Raw genomic sequence first — 26,652 nt, 5'->3', positions numbered from 1 at the left:
CAGGAATTAGAAACCACACTAGAATTGTATTCCTCAAATATCCTCAAACAAGAATGCCATAATTTTTTTAACAGAGAAAAAAAATCAGTAAATCAGCAATGAACTTTCAGTACCCTAAGCATTGACCTCTACCAACAGCTTACTGGCCATACTCCATGTCCTCATACACAGGCCCAATGCACATTGAGGTGAGAGATATCAACAGTATGAGTAGTATGGAGATCTTCTAAGTAATAGCATGTAGTTCACAGAATGGTTCTGGGAGTTTTATGGTGGGGGGCGGTCGGTCATCTATTGTTAAAGAAACCATACACATTAAGAAACCTAATGCATTTTTCTCTTCAGAATCTTTTTCTTTTGGTAATCTTATGCCTTTTATTTGACAACTTCCAACATATACTCCATGTATAATCACATATATAACCTGTGACTATAACATGTTTTATGTATATTTCTCAAATCAACTAAATCTACTTTTCAAATCACTTTTTAAAAATATTTTTTAGATGTTGATGGACCTTTATTTTATTCATTTATTTATATGAGGTACTGAGAAGCCAACCCAGTGCCTCACACATGCTAGGCAAGTGCTGTACCACTGAGCCACAACCCAAGCCCCTCAAATCGCTTTTTAAGATAATGTTGTGCCTCCATATTTCTGTGATATGCATAATCCACACAATACATTGTTAATTCAACTTTTTCATCTTTCTCTTTACATAATGTATTGATTCTCAGCTTGACATGTTGGCCTCTCATTGATAGAGTTGAACCTTGAGCATAACCCAGGGTCTGACCTTCTTTGCCTTTACCATTGTTTGCAGATACTCCGTGAACACAAAGCAGTCATCATTCAGAAGTGGGTTCGGGGTTGGCTGGCTCGTATACATTACAAGAGGAGCATACATGCCATAATCTACCTTCAGTGCTGCTTCCGGCGAATGATGGCTAAGCGTGAGCTTAAGAAGCTCAAAATTGAGGCTCGCTCGGTGGAACGCTATAAGAAGCTCCACATTGGCATGGAGAACAAGATTATGCAGCTGCAGCGTAAAGTCGATGAGCAGGTATGTTTCAAAAAGGAGCTCTGACATTGGAGCATGCCTAAAGAAATTCATTGGGATTATTTTCAATATTGTTTCCCCTCGACTTTGTCCTTCAGTCTTGGCAAAAAGTAAAATGATGACAATAATGGGCATAGAAATAATGATGAGCTCACATGTTAGATTACAATTTAAGGATCAAGGCAGGGATTTATTTTTGAGAACACCCTAACCCTAACCCACCTCAGACCTTTAATGATAAAAAGTCCTATTGTACTTTAAAGAATTATTTTACCAGTATAATATATTTATTTGTATGCAGTATAATATTCTTTTCACAGAGGAACTACTTAGCACTGAAATGACAAAAGAAGTAAAAAGGTGTCTATGCTTCTGAGGAGTTTACAGGCTATTTGCAGAGATAAAGAATTATTTAGCAGTAGTTGCTAAATAACAGTTAAGCATATGCAAATAATATAAAGGTAGTAAGACTATATATTGAAATGCAATTTATCAGAAAGATTTTCTGAATGAAGACAAAAAGAATTTTGAGGTACTAAACATGGATATTTATAAGAAATTTGTGATTTTTAATCCATTTTATCATTCTTATGCATAATTTAGCTGATACATTGTTTTTAATAGCACTCTAGTCTGTTTTCAAAAGCAAATGCACTTTCCCCTATTTCTAGATTAAGAATCATGAAATTGCCAAGCATGGTGGCACAAGCCTGTAATCCCAGCAGCTTCAGGAGGCTGATGCAGGAGGATTTCAAGTTCAAAGCCAGCCTCAGCAACTTAGTGAGACCCTAATCAACTTAGTGAGACCCTGTCTCTAAATAAAATACAAAATAGGGTTAGGGATGTAGCCCAGTGACTGAGAGCCCGTGAGTTCAATCCCTGGTACCCCACCCAAAAAATCTTGAAATTAAGAATTTACTGTGTAATTCATGATTATGAGAAACCACATCTATGTTACATATCACATACAGCAGGATTAATTGTGCTATGCTGTCCTCTATTTGTGTCACTATGAAGGTACTGGTTATATTATTGTAAATGTTGAGCATATTGCTGTCCATATCCCTGTCTATTCTTTACACAAAGGAAATGTGCTGTCATCTTGACTTGGCCCATACAGCTTAATGCAACATATACTGTGAACGATTCAGTTTTACATATTTGGTTATATACTATATCAATGGTATAATAGATCTGATTAGTAAACATGGTTTTCTCACTAAATACATTTAGTTATTCATATTGCAAGTATATATTTACTTATTGTTGTTTATGTGTGTGTTTAAAGAATAAAGACTACAAATGCCTTATGGAGAAACTGACCAGTCTGGAAGGAACATACAACTCTGAGACTGAAAAACTACGGAGTGACCTAGAACGTCTTCAGCTTAGTGAGGAGGAAGCTAAGGTTGCCACTGGACGGGTTCTTAGTCTGCAGGAAGAAATTGCCAAGCTTCGGAAAGACCTGGAACAAACTCGGTCAGAGAAAAAAACCATTGAAGAACGAGCAGATAGATATAAACAAGAAACCGAACAGGTAGGAATTAATGTCCATATTTCCATCTATTCCTTACACAAAATAAATGGGCTGTCATCTTTTCTTGGTTCATATGGCTCAACATTCATTTTAATTGAAGGTGTAATAAAAATTTCAGTTGGTTTGCTACGTATATTAGTGTTCCCCAAGTATTTCTCCCATATGATCAATAAGTAGGCTGTAGGTCTTTTGGAAAAACCTTTGACTATAGTATAGTATAGTATAGTATAGTATAGTATAGTATAGAATAGAATAGTATAGAGGCAAAGTAGTATTATAAGAATAGAATTAATGGCCAAATACCTATTTTTTTTAGTCAGTTTCCATTGCTATGACAAAATACCTGAGCCTGGGATATTTATGAAGAATAGAGGTTTGTTTTTGTTTTGGGGTTTTTTTAGTCTGTAGTTCTAGAGATTGGGAAACCCAAGAACATGGCGCTGGTATCTGGTAAGGAACTTCTTGCTGCATCATAACATGGCAGAGGGTATCACATGGTAAGACAGAGTAAATATGCGAGAGAGAGCTCAGTTTTGTAAGAAAGCCACTCCCTTGATGACACATTAATCCATGAATGAGTTAATCCATTCTTGAGGGCTCTCGAGACCCAATCACCTCCCAGAGGTCCCATCTTCAAATATTAACAGCTGGGCACAGTGATGCATGCCTGTCCATCCCAGCTGCTTGGGAGGCAAAAGCAGGAGGATCACGTGGTCAAAGTTAGCCTCATCAAACTTACTTTCAAAAGAAAGTAAAAGGCCTGAGGATGAAGCTCATATGAATTTGGGGATTTTTTTTCATATTTGATAGTGCATTTATTCTGACAGTTTCAGGGAAACAAGGATTAATAATTTTCCACTTTTATGATTAGAAAATATCTCAAAAGTCAGTAAATACAGAAATATAGTTCTGTTCTTCTGCCCGTTCATATAATCAGCCTCACTAAATAGTGTTTTCGTTACAATCTAGTGTGAAGAATTTTATTGTAAATTAATGACTGCACACTTTCACAACAATAGCAACAACTGAACAATCAAAGCACATCCACACAGTTTATTTGCTTTTTTAAAAAATGCAAAGTGTTCTTTTTCTGAAACTATAGACTTTGCACATCATTTTAGTGTTTATACCTTTCAAATTTGATATGAGAAGCTTCTCAGGGGAATGTACAGAAGCCTCTCATATGCAGATGGCCAGTTATTCCAGTTATGAATCTAGACTATTTTCCTGGAAATAAAGAACAAAATAGGTGGTTTGCCTGTCCCTCAGTTTGTTTTTCTTAAGATAGTTTTTGGTTGTTTCTAAAAGTTCTTGTATTGGGAATAAATAGTCTTGGAGTAGACAAAGGTTGAATACAAAATTTTTTAGACTTGCATAGAGTAGGGTGTCAGTTCTCATATCTATATTCCTCTGAAATAGAATTAAGAATACTTTTGTCAATATTTGAGTATTGCCGCTGCCAAAATTTCACATAGAAGGTAAGAATATAAATTCAGTGAAATAAAACCCTTCACTAAAGGAAAGTCCTGTTACTTGAGTAGGAGGATAAGACTTTAAAAAAATGTGTTTAGAGAACATGTTAATGATGACTGTCATCTACCTGAAAACACAGGATTGGGCTTTGTCTCTGGAGTATTTCTATCAATGTGTTTTAAGACGTTGTCAGACACGTAAGTTATACATAAAAATATATTCTCATGGAATTTAGTTTCTTACACATAATTGTTAGGGGACACATTAAAACCATAGAATTTACCATATACTATTTCTTTAAAATGTGGTTTGGATCGAGCCTAATTCCTTTTTCTTAAGTAGGGTTAACATGATTATTGAAACAAATCAAACAATGAATTGTTGAAACCTGATAGTAGAGATCCTTACGGAAACCTGCTCTACGTCTGTGTTAAGAAATGCATGTAAGAGAAATTCATTTGTTTGCACCATGATCACAGTCAAGAGCTGCTGTGCAGATAGAACCCCCCCACCCACAAACACACACACACACAAACATGCACATGGACTGATCAGTGCCTCCATGCCACAAATTAGTGTTAATTTATATCAAAACTTTATTAAGTATAGAAAACATTAAGATTCTCAAGTAGTGATGAACTATATTATTTAAACATTTCTCAGAGTATCTCAACATAAGGCTTTCTAGAAAACAGTTATCAATTTTGGGAGATTCCACTGGAATTGCTATCTTTAAATGAAAACAGAGTTGACTGTGTCAGCTGCAGATGCTGGCAAAAATCTTGATAGGCTTTTTCTGTACCAACTTTGCAATGTTAAGAGCAGTATAGGCAGTGAGAACTTCAGTGGGAGCTTAGATGTAGTTCAGTCAGGATAGCATAGTTAATATTGCTATCCTTTCATGATATTCAGGGTTCACATAAAATAATTCCTCTTGTATCTGTAGGAAATTTGGATTCTGCCTATATAAATGGCATTGCTACTATGTAGTAATTTTTTTTTATATGACAAGCTTGTTCTTGCAGAATTCAAATGAGCTTCAAAGGGATATGCTTGAGTGTTTCAGACTTCTTTTCTTCCTTTAAGTCTCCTCAGTCCCTAGAAGCTTTCCAGATTCCTCTGAATCTTCAGAGTATTTAAGCTTGGTGGGAAGGAATTCTTTTTCCTCTTTTAAACCTTTCTGGTCTGATAGGATAGAAGATTCAGATTTCTCCTTTCTATTTTATTACCTTCTACTTTTCACAACCTCATCATGACTAGCACATATACTGCTGTATAAGTACCGCGTGCTAACCAATTACGCCACTGGAGCATGCTTTTTTATCTTCTACTTTTCAGAAGAATAGCTGTAGGTACCACCTTTCATTCTTTTGAAGGAGTGTAATGATAGGGAAAGAATGAAAATATTTCACTGTGATAGTCAACTTCATGATTGGAAAAACATTCTCAGACTGAATAAGAAGCCTGTATGTTACCCCACAACTGTTTCTTAACCAGGAATGTATCAGAATCTCCTGGAGAGTTTTTTTGGTTGTTTTGGGTTATTTTGTTTTGTTTAGTACTGGGAATTGAGCCCAAGGATGCTTTACCACTGAGCTATATTTCCAGTCCTTTTTAAATTTTATATTTTGAGACAAGGTCATGCTAAAATGCCTAGGCTGACCTTAAGCTTTGCTTTCCTTGGCCACCCGAATTGTTGGGATTATAGATGTGTACCACCAGGCCCAGCTTCCTGAAGAGTTTTTTAAAAAGTGATCCTGCCCAAGCTCTGGGAATGTGGGTTGGACATACACACAGGATTGGCTGCACAACCCTGATCAAAAGCAGCTTCCTCTTAACCCACAGAGAATTTAGATCTTGCTACTGAGAGCGGATGTTAAAGCCATATCTGTACAGAGGACAGACTGGTCCACCAGAAGGAACTGGCTATAGCAATAGTGCTGTTATCTATTTTCCTGGTCTGTAGGATCTATGATCACAGAGCCTTCTTTTCCTGTCACTAAGCCCTGGTGTGTTGAGAGATTTTTGCCTCACCTTTCTCTTTATTAATATAGCTCTCACTTTGAGAGAGAAAGGAATTAAAATGTCATTCATCACGAGCACATATTTCATTCCAAGGACGTAAATTATGTACTTTGCAAAGTTACCTTTGGTTTTGATTTTTGGTTCCTGGGAACCTTATCCAACCAGAAGCAAGAAAGGGTCAGTGCTTTTTTTTTTCCAATTGTGGTAAACTATATATGTCCTAGTTTTAGTTTTTTTCACTACTGTGACCAAAGACCTGACAAGAACAATTTTAGAGGAGAAAAAGTTTATTTGGCACTCACAGTTTCAGAGATCTCAATTAATAGACAACCTTCTCTATTCCTCAGGACTCAAGGCAGAAGATCATGGTGGGAGGGTGTGGTAGAGGAAAACAGCTGAAGTCATCATATCAGGAAGCAGAGAGAGAGAGCTCTGCTCAACAAAGACAAAATATATACCCCAAAGGTACACCCCCAGGGACTCACCTCTTCTAGCCACACTTTATCTGCCCACAGCTACCACTCAGCTAATCCCTGTCAGGGGACCAATTCACTGATTGGGTTAAAGTTCCTGTAACCCAATCATTTCACCTCTGAACCTTCTTGTGTTGTCTTACTCATGACTTCTGGGGGACACATATTTAAACCATAACAATATTTAGCATAAAATTGGCCATTTTTAGCTGAGCATGGTGGCACATGTCTCTCTTAAAAACTGAGGCAAGAGAATCTCAAGTTTGAGTCCAACCTCAACAACTTAGAAAGACCCTGTCTCAAAATTTAAAAAAGGGCTGTGGATGTAGCTCAGTGGTAAAGCACCCCTGGATTCAAACCCCAGTCCCCTCTCCCCCAAAAATCCCAAAATTTATCATTTCACCATTTTGAAATGTACGGTTTTGTGGCAATAAGTAAATTGATACTGTTGTAAAGTTAATGTTTTAAACATCCACATCTTCAGTGAATTTCCAAAACTCAAAGTCCTTCATATCCTTCTTAACTTTTTCTCTTTCCACTTTAATTATGAACATGTGAACTTTGTGTTACAGTGTTGAGATGAGAAGGTAATATTGCTTTGAGAATAAATGTTTGCTAGGTACCAAGTAATTGCTAAATGTTCAACATAAAACAAGCATCACCATTTTTGTCCTCTAGGAATCTAGTCTATTAGAGATGACAGAAAAGTAAATCATTGATAAGGGCTATAAAGAAGCAGATATAGGATCCTGTAGCAGCCCATAGAAGAGACCTAATGGAGGGGGTTTCCAGGAAGCCTCTCTGAAGAGGGTAACTGAGCCAGGTTTGACCGGTGGCTAGACAGAACAGGGATGATGAAAGCAAGGAGTGACTTCTTTGTGGTGTTTAGACTTTCTAATGGGGATTCCTCTATCTATCGCAGTCATCTTAGCTTATTGTTTCATTTTATAGCTGGTATCAAATCTGAAGGAAGAAAATACTTTGTTGAAGCAGGAAAAAGAGACCCTTAATCACCTTATTGTGGAGCAAGCTAAGGAGATGACAGGTAAGGCTCAACATACTGTATACCAGCCAACCTCACACCAAAGGTCTTACAAGTTATAACATTATTTTTTCCACTTACAAGATTGCTTAGCACTTAAATATTTTTAAAAATTGAGGCTATCTTCAGTAAGTTTATAGTCAGAACCAACAGGAGCCCCTAATATTTTGGTTGTCTTAGTGGTGAATTTGTAAGCCTGGTTTCTCTGTGTATGTACCAGTGTGAACTCTTTCAGTCAGTGCTATATATGATCTTTTCAAAAGTTAATTTGTTCTGTGTATGTAATTTATCAGTTATGACTTATAGAATTGTTATTGATCTAGTAAAAATTCTTGAGGTAGCATAGATAGAGATATGTATGTGTGTGTATTAGTTTATTTTTATTTAATTTTATTTTGTTTTAACAGTATAGGAATTGAACCCAGGGTCTCATGCCTACTAGGCATGCACTCCACCACTAAGCTACAACCCCAGCCCCCAACCCCCTTTTGACTTATACACACTATAATTTATTTTTCCCATGTCTGGAGGCTGTAAAGTCTAAGATTAAAGCAACAACATATTCAGTGTCTGATGATGACCCATTTCCTGGTTTATATAATGGTGCCTTCTTTCTGTGTCTTCACATAATGTTAGGGGAACACAGCTCTCTGGTTTTATATATATAAATAGATAGATAGATAGATAGATAGATAGATAGATAGATAGATACATATAGATAGATCGATCTTAATTAGAGCACTATAGTTATCCATTGTAGTTGGATATATTTTGACACAATCATATAGGCAAGTAATTTTATTTCAGTCCCTGTTCCCCTCACTTGGTTTCCCATCCAGTTAACTGGAATTACAGGTGGGCACCACCGTACCTGGCTTATTTTTTTTAATACATAATTTTATATACGTCTGGAATAAGAAACAATAATTTGATACAGGTATATAATGTATAAAGATCAAATCAGAGTAACCAGCATTTCAATCTACTCAAACATTTATAATTTCTATGTGGGGAGAACCTTCAGATTCTTCTTTTCTGCTTTATTTAGTGTGTCATAAATTGCCATAGACCATAGTTATCCTACTACACTATAAATACCAAAACTAATCACTCTTCTTTGCTGAATTTGGTACCTATTATCTAACTTCTCTCTTCCCTACTGTCCTTCCCAGTCTCTAGTAACCATTATTCCACTCTCCTTCTATCAGATCAGTTTTATTAGCTTTCAAAAATGAAGAGCGCATTCAAGATTTGTCTTTTTGAATCTTGCTTATTCTTTATTTTTTGCTAAACTAATGAATATTATTCTCCTAAAATCAACTACTTTTTTCCACCAAACTAGAAATAAAATACTCAAATTTTTTGAATAGAGAACTAATTAGATATGAACATTTATTCTGTTTGCTTTTTGTGGGATATATTACAATAGTGATGATTTATAAAGAATCTACTTATATTAAATATGGAATAAGAAGATATAGGCCTAAACAAAAATAATTAGTGGGAGAGAAAAAGATGGGTTGGAATAAGACTATATCATATGAAAAATAATCTCTAGAATATTATAATTTTGATGAGTTATTCAAAAAAGACAAAATGCCTTAAGTTTTAACATTAGAAATATAGACAATAAAGGTATGTTATTAGTAATGAGGAAATTAAAGAAAAAGTACCTTTGTATGAGGCAAATTAATGAGATCAGTTGTTAAACTATTTTAGTATTCTACAAGAAGTAGAACCAATGATAGTTGTAGATATCCTAGAAGGGGATTCAATAAGTGGATTGGTTCACATGATTACAGAAGATGAGAAGTTTCACAGTAGACCCTCTGGAAGTTGGAGTACCAGGGATTCTGGCAGGATGACTCAGGCCACGTCTGAAGGCCTTAGGACCAGGGAAGCTGATAGTGTAACTAACTCTCAGTCTGAGTCAGAAAACCCTAAAGCCGGGGTGACTGCTTATGCAAGCTTTAGATCCAATAGCCAGAGACCCACAGTTCTGATGGGCAAGAGAAAAATGGTATTTTGTCTCTGTAAGAAAGAGCAAGAGTTTGCCCTTCTTTCTTTTTCAGAACTGTCTAGCCCCCAGTGGGTTGAATGGTGCCTGCCCACATTGAGGCCAGATCTTTCCCACTCAGTCCACCAATTCACATCGATCTCCTCTGAAAACACCCTCCCAGATGCACCCAGAAGTAATGCTTTGCCAGCTATCTAAGTATCCCTTAATCCATCATAGGGATTAAGTTTTGGGTGTTGACTAGAAGATGGAGGTGTTCTAAAAGCAAATCAGATTAAACAGAGAGAAAATGAGGAATGAGCCTAAAGGTTTCCATTAAGACTGATGAGCTCTCTGTTTTTCTCCACACTGGTCCTTCCCTCCCAATCAATGGATGTTGAGGAAAGAGAATAAAACCTGGAATTAAAGACTATAACTAAGGCATAAGTTCAAGAAAATAAGCCAAAAAAGAAAACCAAAAAGAAAAAGAGAAAACAGAGTCCCTAAGATCATGTGAAAGAGGCTTCTAGGAAGTAGATGGAATGCAATGGAAGGGCCCAAAGTGATGAGAATACTTTCAGGAAAACATGAAACTTTATTTTGAAATTAGAACTCTAAAGAAATAACAATAGATTCATCTAGGGAGCATTTAGCCTGAAGCAGCTTTTGCAAACCAGCGAGAATAAAAGGCAATTTACAGAATGTGGCAGAAAGCAGAAATTCCTTCATCCATTCATTTATAAATCATGAAAGCCCTATCCTAGGAAGCACTATGGTAGGCACAAGGAAAGCAGTGTGACAAGACACTTTCAGCCCTTGCCTGATGGAGCTGATGGAGAAAGAAACATTGAAGCAATAAAAGTAGGCATGTTAAAACTGACCTACAAAATACAAGGATAAAATGAGCATAGTAGTGCGATGCCTAATTTTATAAAAGTGACAGGTTGGTCATTTAGTTAAAATATATGGCCAAGATATGAGACTTTTTATATTTTGTTTTGTCTGCAGCAAGGAGCTATAATCTCAAATCTCTTAGAACACATCCTAGCCAAATGCAAACCACCAGCAACAGACAAGGCAGAGTTTGGTGGGTAAATGGAAAAGTTAGGGTTCCCCAAGCAGCATATGGGAGATGGCCAAGAAGTAAATGATGCAGATGGTTAGAAACAGAGGAACAATATGACAGCAGGGGGAGTTTGGTGGAAAATTATAGGATAGAACCACAGAACTGAGTTGAACAGATAGACACTGTAATAGGAGAGCCAGATCCACTAAAAGTTGCCATTCCCTAGAGAAATAGCTCTAATTTTTTGAAATAATACATTAATTAGGACAAAATAATTTTACAAATACCCTAAAATGGAGTACCATTAGAATACAAAGTACGTATACTTTAGTTACTAGAGAATACCTAGTGGAAGTTTATCAAGAATGTGTTGTGACCAGTGAATAAACTAGTAGGACTAAGTCTGTAGTAAATAGAAGAGCTCAGTAGATGATTGTTGTCATTATTTAAAAAAATATTTCATTTTTGGGTCATGCTTTTTCTTTCCCTACATTCACTAGATACTCTTCAAAGATCATGGTGCTAAAAGTAAGATCCTATACAGAGAAACTGAAATCAGTGTACCTGTTACACTCTTAGATTCTATGGAGCTGTCTTTGGCATGCATATTCCTTTTTTCTTTCAGAAACTATGGAGAAGAAGCTCATAGAAGAAACAAAACAACTGGAACTTGATCTTAATGATGAAAGGCTGAGATACCAGAACCTTCTGAATGAGTTCAGTCGCCTTGAAGAAAGATATGATGACCTCAAGGAAGAGATGACCCTCATGGTGGTGAGTCCAACACTTATGCTTTTCTTTGAGATGAAAAATTTTTAACATATACAAAAGTAAATAGAATAGTAGAATGAACCTCCATATACTCCACATACTCATCTCCAAGTTCCAAAATGGTCAACACATTTCTGCTTTCTCTTTTACCCTTTCCCAACCCCATTCAGTGCTTATATTATTTTAAAGTAAATCCCAGAAATCATACAACTTTATTAAGTATCTCAGTTAAGTCAAATACTAAAGATTAGACTAAATACTAGACAAATCTAGACAACACTACAAAAATACTAGACTAAATCTAGACAAATACTAGATTAGACTAAAGAATACCAGAAAGTCAAAATAGCAGAATTTGTTTTATAGATTGAACGGTTTAATGTAAAATTTGCATATAAAGCAAATATTTATATAATTATTCAATCTACTGGTTTTATTGTCATTTCCAAGATAAATTCCTACAAAAGTAAAATGTCCCTCTGTTTGTAACAAATTATTTTATCTATTCCAAGGACTCTTCTGCATTTGCCAGTATATACTTTTTATATTTAGAATAGTTCTGCACTCTCTGTACTACTTATCCTGCGATCAAGAAACAGACCTCTTTTTTTTTTTTTTTTTTTAATTGTACTGGGGATTGAACCCAGGGGTGCTTTTCCACTGAGCTATATCCCTAACCCTTTTTTATTTTATTTTATTATTTTATTTTATTTTTGAGACAGAGTCTCACTAAGTTGCTTAGAAACTTGCTAAGTTGCTAAGGCTGGCCTCGAACTTGAGATCCTCCTGCCTCAGCCTCTTTACTGGGACTACAGGTGTGTGCCACTGTGCCCAGGCATCATCTGCCTTAAAATCAACCTAATGGTAACAATGACCAGAAATGCTTTAAAATATGCTATAGAAAGCAAAATAATTTGCCATGTGTGCAGTAAAGTATTTGCTTCAAATTTCATTTCCATCTGAATCTACTTGACAGAGTTCTTTAAAATGTGACATTTAAAAAAGTCAAAATAAAAGAGATTATATAACATAAAAGAGATGTTCTCATAACCTTGCAAATGAGAAGATCTAGTCTAAAAGAGGCTTAAAAGCTAATATAAATCTCACATTGAACTGCTATTTCAAACCTCACTGATCTACCCTGATTTATATGTGCAAAGAGACATTAGCAGTAGGAGCAGGTCACCATAATTCTAAGTACGGAAATGAAGACATGTCTTCATTTCCGTACTGCATACTTCATTTCCGTACTGCATATGGCCCCAGTGAAGGCATTCTTCTGTCAAATTCTGATTCTGAACTTGTCTAGAGTTCTTTTTTCTCTCCTTCAGTGTTGATGTTCCCCAGAATTCCGTTCTTTGGTGTATTTGTATTTATTTACTGGGTAAACATGCCAACACTTAAGGTTAACCTGTGTTTCAGGTGTTAGAGCTAAGCTTTGTATTCTACTGGGCATTTCTGAGACTACTAATTTTTGGAATGTTAATAAGCCGTATTGGAAAAGAAATGATTCTGAGGTCAAATAATCAACAAAGTTAAACAGATTTTCTTTTCTACAGAATTTCTTAGATTCTTCAACAATGTATATCTTGTGAGTTACAGAAAAAATGAGAGAAGTATGTGCCATATATATAACCACTCTGAACATATTTTAGAGATATCTTGAGGTTTTGGGTCTGTGTAATCAACAAAAGGTAGTCATCTCTCTAGAAAATACCCTCCAATAATGGCCATCCTCCAGCAACTTAACACAGGTACTCCTTCCTGTCAGGCAAGTCTCTGCCTACTGTCCATTGTGTTCCCAGCAGTGCTCCAAGGGTAGCTTAAAGTCTTGATTTCTTATTTTTGACCCTTAGTTCTCTTCACTGAATGCCTGTGACTCACTCTCATTCCTTTTGGGTCACAAAATGGTCAGAGATAGGGAAAAGGAAAAAGCATTTGTAAGAAGATTAAAGGCCTTTTGCTTTCTACTCAGCTCTTCATTAGGTACCATTTCCTAGTTCCAGATATATAAGCAAGATCTTGGAAATGTAGAGACTATATGCCAAGAACTGCAAAGAATAAAAATTTGACTTTAAAATTTAGGACAACTAAAATATTAATGGCAATATCAAATATTTTCATGTTTATATAGAACTTTGCAGCTAACCAATGGGTCTTGGCTAATATTTCATTGACACTGTTCTGCACATGGAGTTCTCAGTGCTGCAGTCCAGAGCTCATGAAGCATTTTGTAGTAAATAGACTCCTCAGATGGATGGAGGGAAGGGAATTGATAGATTACCCAAAAGGCGTTCTGTAATCTATGTAATATGCACACCAAAAAACACTGGTGACTTAACTGTTCCTGATTGCCAGGACATGGAGTTGATGGCCTAGTATAAGAAGTGTTATATTTTTTTTTCTCCAAAAACCTTCAGTTATCCAGGTATTATAGGGGCAGAGGCAGTGTAGAAAAGACTGATCCAAGGCTGAAGAGTTTCAAGCTAACAACAAAAGTATAATGAGGCAAGGGAATCTAGAATTGTGAAGTAAGGACAAATGAATTCCAGAGTAGGGAGGAAATCATGTCAACAATCAGAATAAAACAGGTTCTGGGAAAAAACGGTATTAGGGGAGAAATGACAGATAAGTAGCAAAACAGGAGCAAGATGTGAATCTTGAAGGAACATAGTAAGTCAAGTGTATTGTCCTTGTAACTGAATGACAGATGAACAAGGAAACAGAATCCTTAAAACTTAGAGAACCAAAAGGTCACTACAGGGATGTTGTTGAATTATTGAAGATTCTCAACAATTACAACAGCAGCAACTAACATTAATTGAATGCTTGTTATGTGCCAGACACTTGCTGAATTCTACTTGCTTACTCTTATTTCATCCTCACATAATAAATCCTACCAGGCAGATGATAATATTAGCTCTTTCTTCCTAATGATGAAATGGAGGCCTCAAGAAGTTAGATAAGGACAGGTAAGTGGCAGAGCTGGGATTCTTACTTAGTTCTCTCTTGTGTTTCATGCCCAGAACACTTAAGCACTGCACTGAACTTAAAGTTACATTTAATAACATATAGCAGGACTGGATATGTGACTCAGTGGTAGAGTACTTATCTAGCAAGTACACGGCCCTGGGTTCAATTCCTGGCACTGCAAAAACTATTAAGGTTTTCACTGTTTAGTTATAAGTGCATGTGGAACAAATATAGATCTCTTCTTTATTTATTTATTTATTTAGCAGTGCTAGGGCTCAGACTCAAGGCCTCGCACATGCTAGGTAAGTGCTCCACCACTGAGCTACATTCCCCAGCCCTTTTTAATAAGCTTGTTCAAAATCTTTTGAGTGTTTACATGGACCCACCTGTTTTTATTAATGACATAGCCCTTTGTTAAATAAATGCCATCCCATTCAACTGCGGAATTTGGCTAGAAACCTTAAATGAGCACTCTTAAGTTGAGCAAATAGAATCAAGTCTGCCTTTGACTTCATGTTTGGTGATTCTCTGCTTTAGCGTACACCTCTGCTTCTAGATAGTTTCAAAGGCTCTGGGGTTTTCTTTAGGTCTTCCCTCTATATTGAATCAAGTTGGGCCGGCCTAAAACTGTTATTGCTTAAATTTTCTATTCCCCATGAGCTTTCTGAACAGTGGTTTCATAAGTATCACATAGCATAAAGGTATCACCTGGACTCCCTGAATTATTAACCCAGGAGTTTTCAGACGATTCTTAGAGCAGTTTTCTTAACTTTCCCCAGTGTGACTCAGCATTCAAAACTTTAAAAACCCAAAGGGTTTTCATTTGGGTGTTGGGTTTTACAACTGTTCTTGTCACAATATGCTTGTGCTCCTTTCTTTGAGAAGAGGTGACCCTTTGTAAGGATTTGACCAAGATGACATGAAACAAATCTGGGCATCAGTACAAGTCAGTGAGGGAAAATGGGAACCAAGAAAGATGAATGTTGTCTTAACTATGCCTAGTTTAATAATGTATTAATTTCACCTGGGTTATTTGTCTTACAGAATGTGCCTAAGCATGGACACAAGAGAACAGACTCCACCCATAGCAGCAATGAGTCTGAATATACTTTTAGTTCTGAAATTGCAGACACTGAAGATATTCCATCAAGAACAGAGGTACGTTTTAAACATCTATGACTAAAAAGTGGAATGTGACCATGCTGTTGTTTAACATAGGGAACATTTCCTATGCATGACTTGTAGGTGCTTAATTACCTGTGTACATACATACTGCATATGTTTTTGTCAATACACATATGAATTTTTAAATTTTATCTTATTTACTTTTTGGGCTAACATGCTCAACCCACTGAGTTATATATACCCTCAGTCCCACATTTTAATTTGTAATGTAATTTTAACGGTGACAGTTTCTTTTCAGAATTCCCTTTTATACCTTAACATATTTCATGTATAAAAAATAATCTAGGCTATCAGGAATTTATTTTGAGCTGTGATAAGTTATAAATAAACTAAGCTCTTTGCCCTTGAGTATTCTAAATACGAGTACCAAAGAGTTTTAACAAAACGTTTGCCTATGTTTCATGCTAGTTTTTAACCAATGTTAAAATCCACAAAAATCCATGGAAAATAATTTACAAATATACTTTAATTGTGCTATATTATATAGTATGAAACCAAAACAATGTGTTTTTTTAACTGTAAAATTACAGTGACTTTAAGTTAGATTGTTCCCAACCAGTTCTCAGATCTCTTTTTCAAATATGATATTAATTTTAGGCAGAGCTGTTCTATTTTTATCATACTTTTTAAAAATGGCCAAGTCAGAAATAGACTTGTTCTGGCAGAATAGCTAAAGAAATTAAATGCTTTTTTTCTTTTCTTGTCTTAGTTTTACTTAATTACTTAATTTACTTAATTTTGAAGAAAATGTCATGTAGTTGGATTGCCATACAACCCACAAGACTTACAGCTTGTCCATTTTCATAGCTTGTAAGTGCCAGAGCCAGTATTCAACCAGAGGCTAGTCTCTCTGGAGTTTATGTCCTTTGCCATCATACTCTTCTGCCTTCCATCCAGGCATTCTACACTAGAATTCTCCTATCCTTTTCCAGTCTATTGCTAACATTTGTCAGGGTTCATGTATCCAAAAGTGTGAGCACTACATAGCAGGGTTGATGTTGTTCTAATTACCTGATTGCCTGGTGGCCTGATTTTAGTGCTTTCAAACATCAATTTATTATTGCTTATAATTCTGTGAGATTTGACTGGGTAGTTCTCTTCCATGTAGTGGTAAAGGAGTCCCTCATGTGATTATATTCAGCTAAGTTGCTTAGGTTCTCTTCCTTGAGACTCTCTCTTTGCAGCAGGTGGGTGGATTCTAAGAGTTCAAGAGTGAAAGAATGACCCAGTGTCAATTCTGCCACATGGTAGTCAAAGCAAATCATAAAGCCATTTCATATTCAGGGAGCAGAGAGTAGATTCTCTGTCTGTGTCTGTCTCTCATTCTATAGGGTGGAGGTACTGGGCACCATCTCTCTGTTTTTAGTTTTTTTTTTTTTTTTTTTTTTAACTTTATTTTATTTAGTTTTGTATGTGGTGATGATGATCAAACCCAGTGCCTCATGCATGCTAGGCAAGCGCTCCACTCCTGAACCATAGTCCCAGTCCTGGGCACCATCTCTTGATAAGAGGAAAGGCATGTATGTTTGGAAGAATCATTGGTGGACTATGGCCATGGCCATCTCCCCCTGCCCCATTACTGGGGTTTGAACCCATGGTCGCTTCACCAAGCCACATTCCCAGGCCCACCACCCCACTCTTTTTTTTTTTTTTTTTTTTTTTTTTGAGACGAGTCTTGTTAAGTTGCTTAATGTTTTGCTAAGTTGCTGAAGCTGGCTTTGAACTTATGATCTTACTGTTTCAGCTTCCCACTGAGATTATAGGTGTGTGCCACCATGCCTGGCTGATGGCCATCTTTTGAGAGTACCACAAAGTTAGACTTAGAAGATTTCAAAATTAGAATTTCTGAGCTTCTAATGAATATGAAGACTTTAGGACTGCATGTTTTTGGTCTTATAAGAGTTTATAAACTGTCCATTTTAGTGTAGTATCACCTGAGTGGCTCCTGCATGGTAAGAGGAAGTCATGACAAAAGGAATATATTTGCTGGAAAGTATTCTGTCTATAATTGAGAGCAAGGAGGGCTTTTGTTAATGTTTTTGATTGAGGATGTTATATTTTTAAACTCTAAACTCTTATGTACTTCATCGAACTTTTATTCATAATGTTTTTTTGTCAGGGTCTCTACTCTTTTCAATTTTCTATAGATTCTTTTTTTTTATTGTAAACAAATGGGATACATGTTGTTTCTCTGTACATGGAGTAATGGCATACCACTTGTGTAATCATAAATGTACATAGGGTAATGTTGTTTGATTCATTCTGTTATTATTTTTCCCTTCCCCCCACCCCTCCCACCCCTCTCACCCCTCTTTTCCCTCTATACAGTCCTTCCTTCCTCCATTCTTGCCACCCTCCTTAACCCTAAGCCTAAACCTAACCCTAACCCTAACATTAACCCCTCCCACCCCCCGTTATGTGTCATCATCCACTTATCAGCAAGATCATTCGTCCTTTGGTTTTTTTATTTGCATTTTTTTAATTAAAAAATCATAAATTTACATAGGGCAATGTTGCTTGATTCATTGTTATTTTTTCCCCTTCCCCCCACCCCTCCCACCCCTCTTTTCCTTCTGTACAGTCCTTCCTTCCTCCATTCTTGCCCCCCTCCGTAACCCTAACTCTAACCCTAACGCTAACCCCTCCCACCCCCCCATTATATGTCCTCATCTGCTTATCAGTGAGATCATTTGTCCTTTAGTGTTTTGAGATTGGCTTATCTCACTTAGCATGATATTCTCCAATTTCATCCATTTGCCTGCAAATGCCACGATTTTATCATTCTTCATGGCGGAGTAATATTCCATTGTATATATATGCCACAGTTTCTTTATCCATTCATCAACTGAAGGGCATCTAGGTTGGTTCCACAATCTGGCTATGGTGAATTGAGCAGCAATGAACATTGGTGTGGCTGTATCTCTGTAGTATGCTGATTTTAAGTCCTTTGGGTATAGGCTGAGGAGTGGGATAGCTGGGTCAAATGGTGGTTCCATTCCAAGCTTTCTGAGGAATCTCCATACTGCTTTCCAGAGTGGCTGCACTAATTTGCAACCCCACCAGCAATGTATCAGTGTACCTTTTTCCCCACATCCTCGCCAACAACTATTGTTGCTTGTGTTCTTGATAATCGCCATCCTAATTGGGGTGAGATGGAATCTTAGGGTAGTTTTGATTTGCATTTCTCTTATTACTAGAGATGTTGAACATTTTTTCATATATCTGTTGATTGCTTGTACATCTTCTTCTGTGAAGTGTCTGTTCATTTCCTTAGCCCATTTGTTGATTGGATTATTTGTATTCTTGATGTAGAGTTTTTTGTGTTCTTTATATATTCTGGAAATTAGCACTCTATCTGAAGTATGAGTGGCAAAGATTTTCTCCCACTCTGTAGGCTCTCTCTTCACATTACTGATAGTTTCCTTTGCTGAGATAAAGCTATTTAGTTTGAATCTATCCCAGTTGTTGATTCTTGCTTTTATTTCTTGTGCTATGGGAGTCCTGTTAAGGAAGTCTGATCCTAAGCCAACATGTTGAAGATTTGGACCTACTTTTTCTTCTGTAAGATGCAGGGTCTCTGATCTGATTCCAAGTTCCTTGGTCCATTTTGAGTTGAGTTTCGTGCAGGGTGAGAGATAGGGGTTTAATTTCATTCTGTTGCATATGGTTTTCCAGTTTTCCCAGCACCATTTGTTGAAGAGGCTATCTTTTCTCCATTGCATCTTTTTGGCCCCTTTGTCTAGTATGAGAAAATTGTATTTATTTGGGTTTGTGTCCATGTCCTCTATTCTGTACCATTGATCTACCTGTCTGTTTTGGTACCAATACCATGCCGTTTTTGTTACTATTGCTTTGTAGTAGAGTTGAAGATCTGGTATTGCGATAACCCCTGCTTTGCTCTTTCTGCTAAGGATTGCTTTAGCTATTCTGGGTTTCTTATTCTTCCAGATGAATTTCATAATTGCTTGCTCTATTTATGTAAGGTATGTCATTGGGATTTTAATTGGAATTGCATTGAATCTGTATAACACTTTTGGTAGTATGGCCATTTTGAGAAGAGGCGGGAACCCTCCCAAACTCATTCTATGAAGCCAATGTCACCCTGATACCTAAACCAGAGACACATTGAGGAAAGAAAATTTCAGACCAATATCCTTAATGAACATCGATGCAAAAATTCTCAACAAAATTTTAGCAAATTGCATACAAAAATATATTAAAAAGATAGTGCACCACGATCAAGTGGGTTTTATCCCAGGGATGCAAGGTTGGTTCAACATCCGGAAATCAATAAATGTCATTCACCATATCAACAGACTTAAAGTTAAGAATCCCATGATTATTTCAATAGATGCAGAAAAAGCATTGGATAAAATACAGCACCCCTTCATGCTCAAAACACTAGAAAAAATAGGGATAGTGGGAACATTCTTTAACATTGTAAACGCCATCTACGCTTAGCTCATGGCCAATATCATTCTAAATGGTGAAAAACTGAAAGCATTACCCCTAAAAACTGGAACAAGGCAGGGATGCCCTCTTTCACCACTTCTATTCAACATCGTCCTTGAAACTCTAGCCAGAGCAATTAGACAAACCAAAGAAATTAAAGGGATACGAATAGGAAAAGAAGAACTCAAACTATCCCTGTTCGCTGATGACATGATTATATATTTAGAGGAACCTGGAAATTCCACCAGAAAACTTTTAGAACTCATAAGTGAATTCAGTAAAGTAGCAGGTTACAAGATCAATGCTCATAAATCCAATGCATTTTTATACATAAGTGACGAATCTTCAGAAAGAGAAGTTAGGAAAACTACCCCATTCACAATAGCCTCGAAAAAAATAAAATACTTGGGAATCAATCTCACAAAAGAGGTGAAAGACCTCTACAATGAGAACTAACAGAACATTAAAGAAAGAAATTAAAGAAAACCTTAGAAGATGGAAAGATTTCCCATGTTCTATAGATTCTTAAAGATGTTAGGGGAGGGTAAACATTATGTTTCTAATTATTGCCTATTTTCTCAAGTTGAGAGATTAAAGTAAGATTTAGTACAGTTTTTACCTTTGTTGAATAATGAAACATAATTGTATTCCACAAATTACAGACAGATCTAGGAGTGTTGTGTACTTTCCATCATGTGCACTAACCCACCAGCAATAGGTCATATACCCAGAAGTCTTTCTGTAATGGGCAGGCTTTTCATTGAGCAAGTCATGTTTGTAAATAGTCCCTTGTGACTAAGTGCATACATCTGCAATGTGGCTGACTTTGGTAGGAATTCTGTCTTTCCCATGGAGAGACTACAATAATTCTTCTCCCTTAGACTGAGTTGATAACCTTAGCCTCAGTCTCTCTCGGTTTCAGTTTCCCCATCTGTGAAGAGGGGATGCTATTACTATCTTCACTTACAGTGATGTTTTAATATTACAAGGATTAATTTTGGTAAAACGCTTGGAAATAGTGTCTGGTACATAGTAAATGCTCAATAAATAAATGTTTTTGCTCTAATAACAGGCTTCAGTGATCACCTTCCATTTCTGTGTGTGGTCAGGGTCAGAAAGGTTTATATCTATATAACTGGTAATAGAAAAAGATTGTTTATCAGAAAGGAAGATGGTCAAGAAAGAGGCACCATACAAGACTGTGAGTGGCTATTAATTTCTACTTCTAATTATTCATAGCTTCCGGATCAGAGTTTCTTCTTCTTACAACTACCTCTGTATTGGTCAGATTTACAAATTGACCCTTAAAAACACAAGGAAAACATTGACTCCTGTAATATTCCTAAGTTAAGAGGTTATTTTATTTTTTAATTAAAATAGGGAGGAATTCCTTAGACTTTTGGAACAGAATTCCAACCTCAGTTATGTAATAACTGCAAACTCTGATGTAAAAAAGGAATTTACATTTTTCTAGCTTTGCCAAACCTTGATTTTTTTGTCAGGATGGCATCTCCACTGCTATTTCTTCTGAAGAACTTGGTCTGCCATGTTAGCTCCACTTGCCTTGCAGCCCTTCCCACATTTCCGACATCTTCATGGGCTGGGTTTACATTGTTCTGGAACCATTGCTCTTCCTACCTTTCCTAGTAACTGTGGATTAATTATCCCAGTTCTGCTTTTATTCTAGAGCTTCTTCATACCTTCAAACCAAGAGAAGGGGCCACCATAACTTTCTCAACTTTTGTTAGGAATAATTACAGAATAACTGTCAGACCTGTTGTAATTTTGTAAATAACTTCTTCTGTCTTCTGACTGTCCTCAGGTGAGAGACTGGTGTTACTTTTTAGTGATGTCAGTTTCAAAGCTTCACTCTTCATATGGCCTCAAGTGGCAAAATCCTTCATAAGGAAGGAAAGCAAAACAAAATCCCAGAAACTTCTCTATGCTCGATGACCTAATCTTCCTTCTTGCTCATGTATGTAGAGAAGATAAATGATATCTCTTTAATTAGATGTGTCATTGGGGATAAGAATGAACACCATCCAGAGTGCTCTTAAATAATTATCAGTATTTATGCCTCATGTAGTTTTGCATTTGGCAAATGTTATCTTTTATGTTCTGCCATCTCCTATTTTATTATTCCTATGTGTAGAATTTTGCTCTTATTTAGCAATCAAGTAATTCTATGAGGAGCCTTAACTGATATCTAAAGATGCAAATCTACCCTATCTCATTTTAATAAGATTTCTTTTTAAATATCCATTCAAGCTTAGAAGAACAATTTCCAACTAATGACATTTTAGGTATTATGAATGAATCATTATATTCATTACTAGAATTCTATTATAGTTTTTAAAAGTATTAAATAGGGTTAGGTTTAGGGTTAGGGATAAGGAGGGTGGTAAGAATGGAGGAAGAAAGGAATGTATAGAGGGAAAAGAGGGGTGGAAGGGGTGGGGGGGAAGGGAAAAAAATAACAGAATGAATCAAACAACATTGCCCTATGTAAATTTGATTTTTAATTTAAAAAAAATTTAAAAAAATTTGGGGACAAATACATCATTAATAAATGGACAAATACTAAAAATACATAAGATGGAATGTTTAAATTATAAATAAGCTGAAAATATAGGTGTTTGTAAGATATATAGAAATGCTTACTTTTTTTTGGTTCAGGGAATTGAACCCAGAGGTGCATTAACCACTGAGCCTCATCCCCAGCCGCTTGTTTTCCTCTTTCCTTGAGGTGTTGGGGATTCGAACCCAGGGCCTTGTTCTTGGGAGGCAAACACTCTACCAACTGAGTCATGTCCCCAGCCCAGATATATAGAAATGAATATGTGGGTGGCGGGGAGGCACAAGGTGCTGGGAATTGAACCAAGGGCCTCCTACATGGTAAGCAAGTGCCCTAGCATTGAGCTACACCCAGCCCTAGAAATAGATTTTTGTATGAATAAAATTCTATAGTAGTTTCGAGACAAGATGTTATCTCTGTTCTGCTAAAGTCAGGGCAGGCTTTCTGGTAAAGTTCCTAAACCTAAACTTCTTACTATTTTTTATTATAAAGTAAACAGTAAGAAACAGTCCCAGTATAATTGTTTGTGGGCAAATGACCTTGATAGGCTATAAATTCACACTTCTTAGTTCAGTTTATTCTTCTTAGACCTTTTTAGAATTCATATTACATTATTCAAAATTTATTAAACACTAAAGGTAGCTAAAGGACATCAAATTCATGGAAATATAAAACTTATTCAGCCTTATGAAAAGTTAAATTAAAACAACATTGAGATTTACTTTTGCTTTAATAACTAGCTAAAAAAAATTATTAAAAAAAATTTTTTTTTTAATTTTTGTAAATATCTTCTTCTGTCTTCTGACTGTCCTCAGATGAGAGACTGGTGTTACTTTTTAGTCACTTTTATTCTAGGCAAGATAGTGGTTGTTGATCGAAGCATAAATCGGCCTAATGTACTGAACTTAAAATTATTAATATTTTGATATTAATGTACCTGGGATATTTATTTTAGTAACATTTCAATAGCAAATAACCATTAGTAAGGTCATAGCTAAAAATAATGATATACCTGCTTATACAGTTAAATATACATTTGGAAAACAATTGTAATACAATGGTAAGTTTAAAAATCAATACAAAATTATAATGAAAATATTACTCCCAATTCTTTAAATCTACAATGCATAGAAAAGAAAGTAGGCAAATAAGGTAGTTTTTCTCTGAATATGGAATTATGTTGGCATTTTACTTGTTGTAACTATTTTCTAAATATTCTATAAAAATTTGTTTTGCTTTTATATTAGAAGAGCAAAAAATAAACATTCTTTTGTAAGTGAACAGTTAGAAAGACAAGATTTGCTAATCAGTTAAGAATTATATTTTGACAATTTATTTAAATAAGTAAGTTGTTCTCCCCACTCTCTCTCCCTTTGCCTATCTCTCATTTGTTCACTCACATGCATACATGCCCACATCCAAGACTCTTTATTCTCTACATTAAATCTAATATATAGTTATCTCTCTCCTTACATCATTAGAACTTCAAACCTGAAGCAATCAAGTTAAAATAATTATGACACTCAGAACTTCTATGACAATAGTTATTTGTTAACATTTTCTTAGCTTTAATTAGTAGAACTTTATTTTTTCTAGTAGTTCTTACTGTGATTCCATTTTGGAACCAATTAATATACTTTTTAAATGTTATTAGATTACCTTTCAGTTTATCAAGGCCTTTATGTGTTTTGGTCTGTGTGACTTCTGGCTTCTCTTGACTCTTGTGATTTCTGGGGTTTAGGAGCCAAGTGAAAAGAAGGTACCTCTGGACATGTCCTTGTTTCTCAAGCTCCAGAAGCGGGTCACTGAGCTGGAGCAGGAGAAGCAGGTGATGCAGGATGAGCTGGACCGCAAGGAGGAGCAGGTGCTACGCAGCAAAGCAAAGGTGAGCGGTGCCATCCTGCCCGAGAGCCAAGGGTGAGCCCGGAGCAGGGAGGCTGAGGCTTTACATCCTTTCCTTCAGTCTCTTAAATCAGAAATCAGCCCAGAGACACCTTAACCCAGCATGTTTGGTTAACTCTTCACTACTTTGTATAGAACAAGTAAATAAGAGTTCCAATGTGACAATTAAAATATATTTAAGTTTTACTTAATTCTTCCCCAGGAAGAAGAAAGACCACAAATTAGAGGTGCAGAACTGGAATATGAATCCCTCAAGGTAATGGTAAATTTCTGTTCAGTATTTTAAATACCATCTTTTGGCAAAAGATCTGCTCTCAGAACCTCTCTTTTTCTCAAAAAAGATTCTTAAGAGCTAGAGGCTGCACCAGAGGCACTAACCTAAGCCTTATTCAAGCACTATGTCTAGCTTGTTTCCTTTTATAAATTCTGTTTCATACATACTAGACTTCAGTCTGAACAGGAACAGGGGAGGTAGCTTCCATTTGAGGCTACAGTAGTAAAGAATATGGACTCAAATGTCACACCGCCCAGGTTTAGTTGTTCCATTTGCCATCATAAACATCTGATTGGATATGAGGGGACAGATCAAAGGCATGGGAGTAGCAGTCTGCTCTCCAGATACTCTCCTGCCTTATATAAACATGGGCAAACATTCTGTAGTATGAGTAAAGCCCAAATTCACGAAGTATTAGATTAGTGGTTCTCAAAATCTGGTCCCTAGACCAGCAGGATCAATATTACCTGATAACTTGTTAAAAATGCAAAATTTTAGACCCCACACTACTACACTTGTCGAATCAGAATTTCTAGGATTGGGGCCTATCTATCTGTTTTTAACACGGACTCTAGGTGATTCTGATCTCACTAAGAAACACTGTACCTGAGCTCAAACATCAGAGTAAAGACTTTTATGTGTTTTCTTTTATAGAAATGAGCAATGCAATTCTGATTACCAATTGGTGGGAAATTGGAGATAGGAGAGAACATTCATTTTCATAGAAAGTTTTACTTTAACTTGGTAAAAGACCTGATATTGTGCTGAAAACCCAAAATTGTTTCTCTGAGAAGACAGGAAAGGATTTTTTTGTTGTTGTTGTTGATGGATCTTTATTTTATTTATTTATTTATATATTTGTGGTGCTGAGCATCGAACCCAGGGCCTCACATATGCCAGGCAAGTGCTCTACCACTAAGCCACAACCCCAGTCCATGAAAGGATATTTGATCTTTGTACGTATACAGGTGTTTCACTTACCCTGTCATTGACCTTGTGTCATGTCCTAAATAAGGCACCATGGTACTTTTCTAAGAGTAGACTTATAAATCCCTGTCTACTTCAGTGTTTCCCAACTGGTATCTTGTGACACTGTGTTTTGTTGTCACTGTCACTCTGTTCTGGGTTCCCAATACCATGATTTGAACAACATGGAGAGGGCCAACTGGTAACTAGTAGCATGTGAAATTACTGAGAGGGTGAAGGATGTATGTCTATCTAGATTGCTAAAGGAAGAGGCATTTAGCTTCTCCCCCAGCTCAAAAGTTTCTTATTAGCCTCTTTACAAGTACCTCACACAGGAAAGAAGTCAGAATAATGTATTATTTAATGTCATTGAAACACCAAAAGGAACTTTATTGGTGTAAATTATATCATCTTTTTTTAATTAAAAGTTAAAAGCCCTGGTGCAGTAACACATTTCAGTAATCCCATCCAACAACTCAGGAGGCTGAGTCAGGAGGATCACAAGTTCAAAACCAGCCTCAGCAATTTGGTGAAACCCCCAGCAACTTAGTAAGACTCTGTCTAAAAAAATTAAAATGGCTGGGGATTTGGCTCAGTGGTTAAGTGCTCCTGGGTTCAATCCTCTACCAATAAATTTATTTATTTAATTTATTTTTTTAAAAGTTAAAAGTCTAAAATTTCAGTGATCTTTCTATTCTACTTTACAAAGGAAATAAAAACACTACTAAAGATTTCAGGGGTCCACCTATCTGAATCATTCACTGGAAATCTCCTGACCAGTTGGGTATTCAGATTTGCCCTTACACCTACCTACAAATAAAATCAGGGTTTCTTAGGACTAGCTAAACCTGCCCATTGGGACTTAACAATCTCTCAAGACC

General features: G+C 36.3%; 1 protein-coding gene and 1 long non-coding RNA gene across 2 annotated transcripts in view; one reads left to right on the top strand and one right to left on the bottom strand.

Annotated features, from left to right (window-relative positions):
- Positions 1-26,652, bottom strand: part of LOC306655510 — a 214,048-nt gene that overhangs the window by 116,425 nt on the left and 70,971 nt on the right. The gene's annotated exons all lie outside the window — the stretch shown is intronic.
- The window catches only part of MYO5A (myosin VA), a 217,645-nt gene that overhangs the window by 144,705 nt on the left and 46,288 nt on the right, over positions 1-26,652 (top strand). Inside the window, 7 exon segments of the mRNA XM_079130018.1 lie at positions 825-1,064; positions 2,350-2,598; positions 7,521-7,614; positions 11,299-11,447; positions 15,462-15,575; positions 24,371-24,514; positions 24,734-24,787. Of these exon segments, the coding sequence (XP_078986144.1) occupies positions 825-1,064; positions 2,350-2,598; positions 7,521-7,614; positions 11,299-11,447; positions 15,462-15,575; positions 24,371-24,514; positions 24,734-24,787 (1,044 nt within the window).

Source organism: Sciurus vulgaris (assembly GCF_902686455.1).
Source record: "Sciurus vulgaris genome assembly, chromosome: 2".
NCBI classification, from domain to species: Eukaryota; Metazoa; Chordata; class Mammalia; order Rodentia; family Sciuridae; genus Sciurus; species Sciurus vulgaris.
The sequence above is the reverse complement of the archived record's forward strand: the minus strand, read 5'-3'. Positions and strand labels throughout refer to the sequence as shown.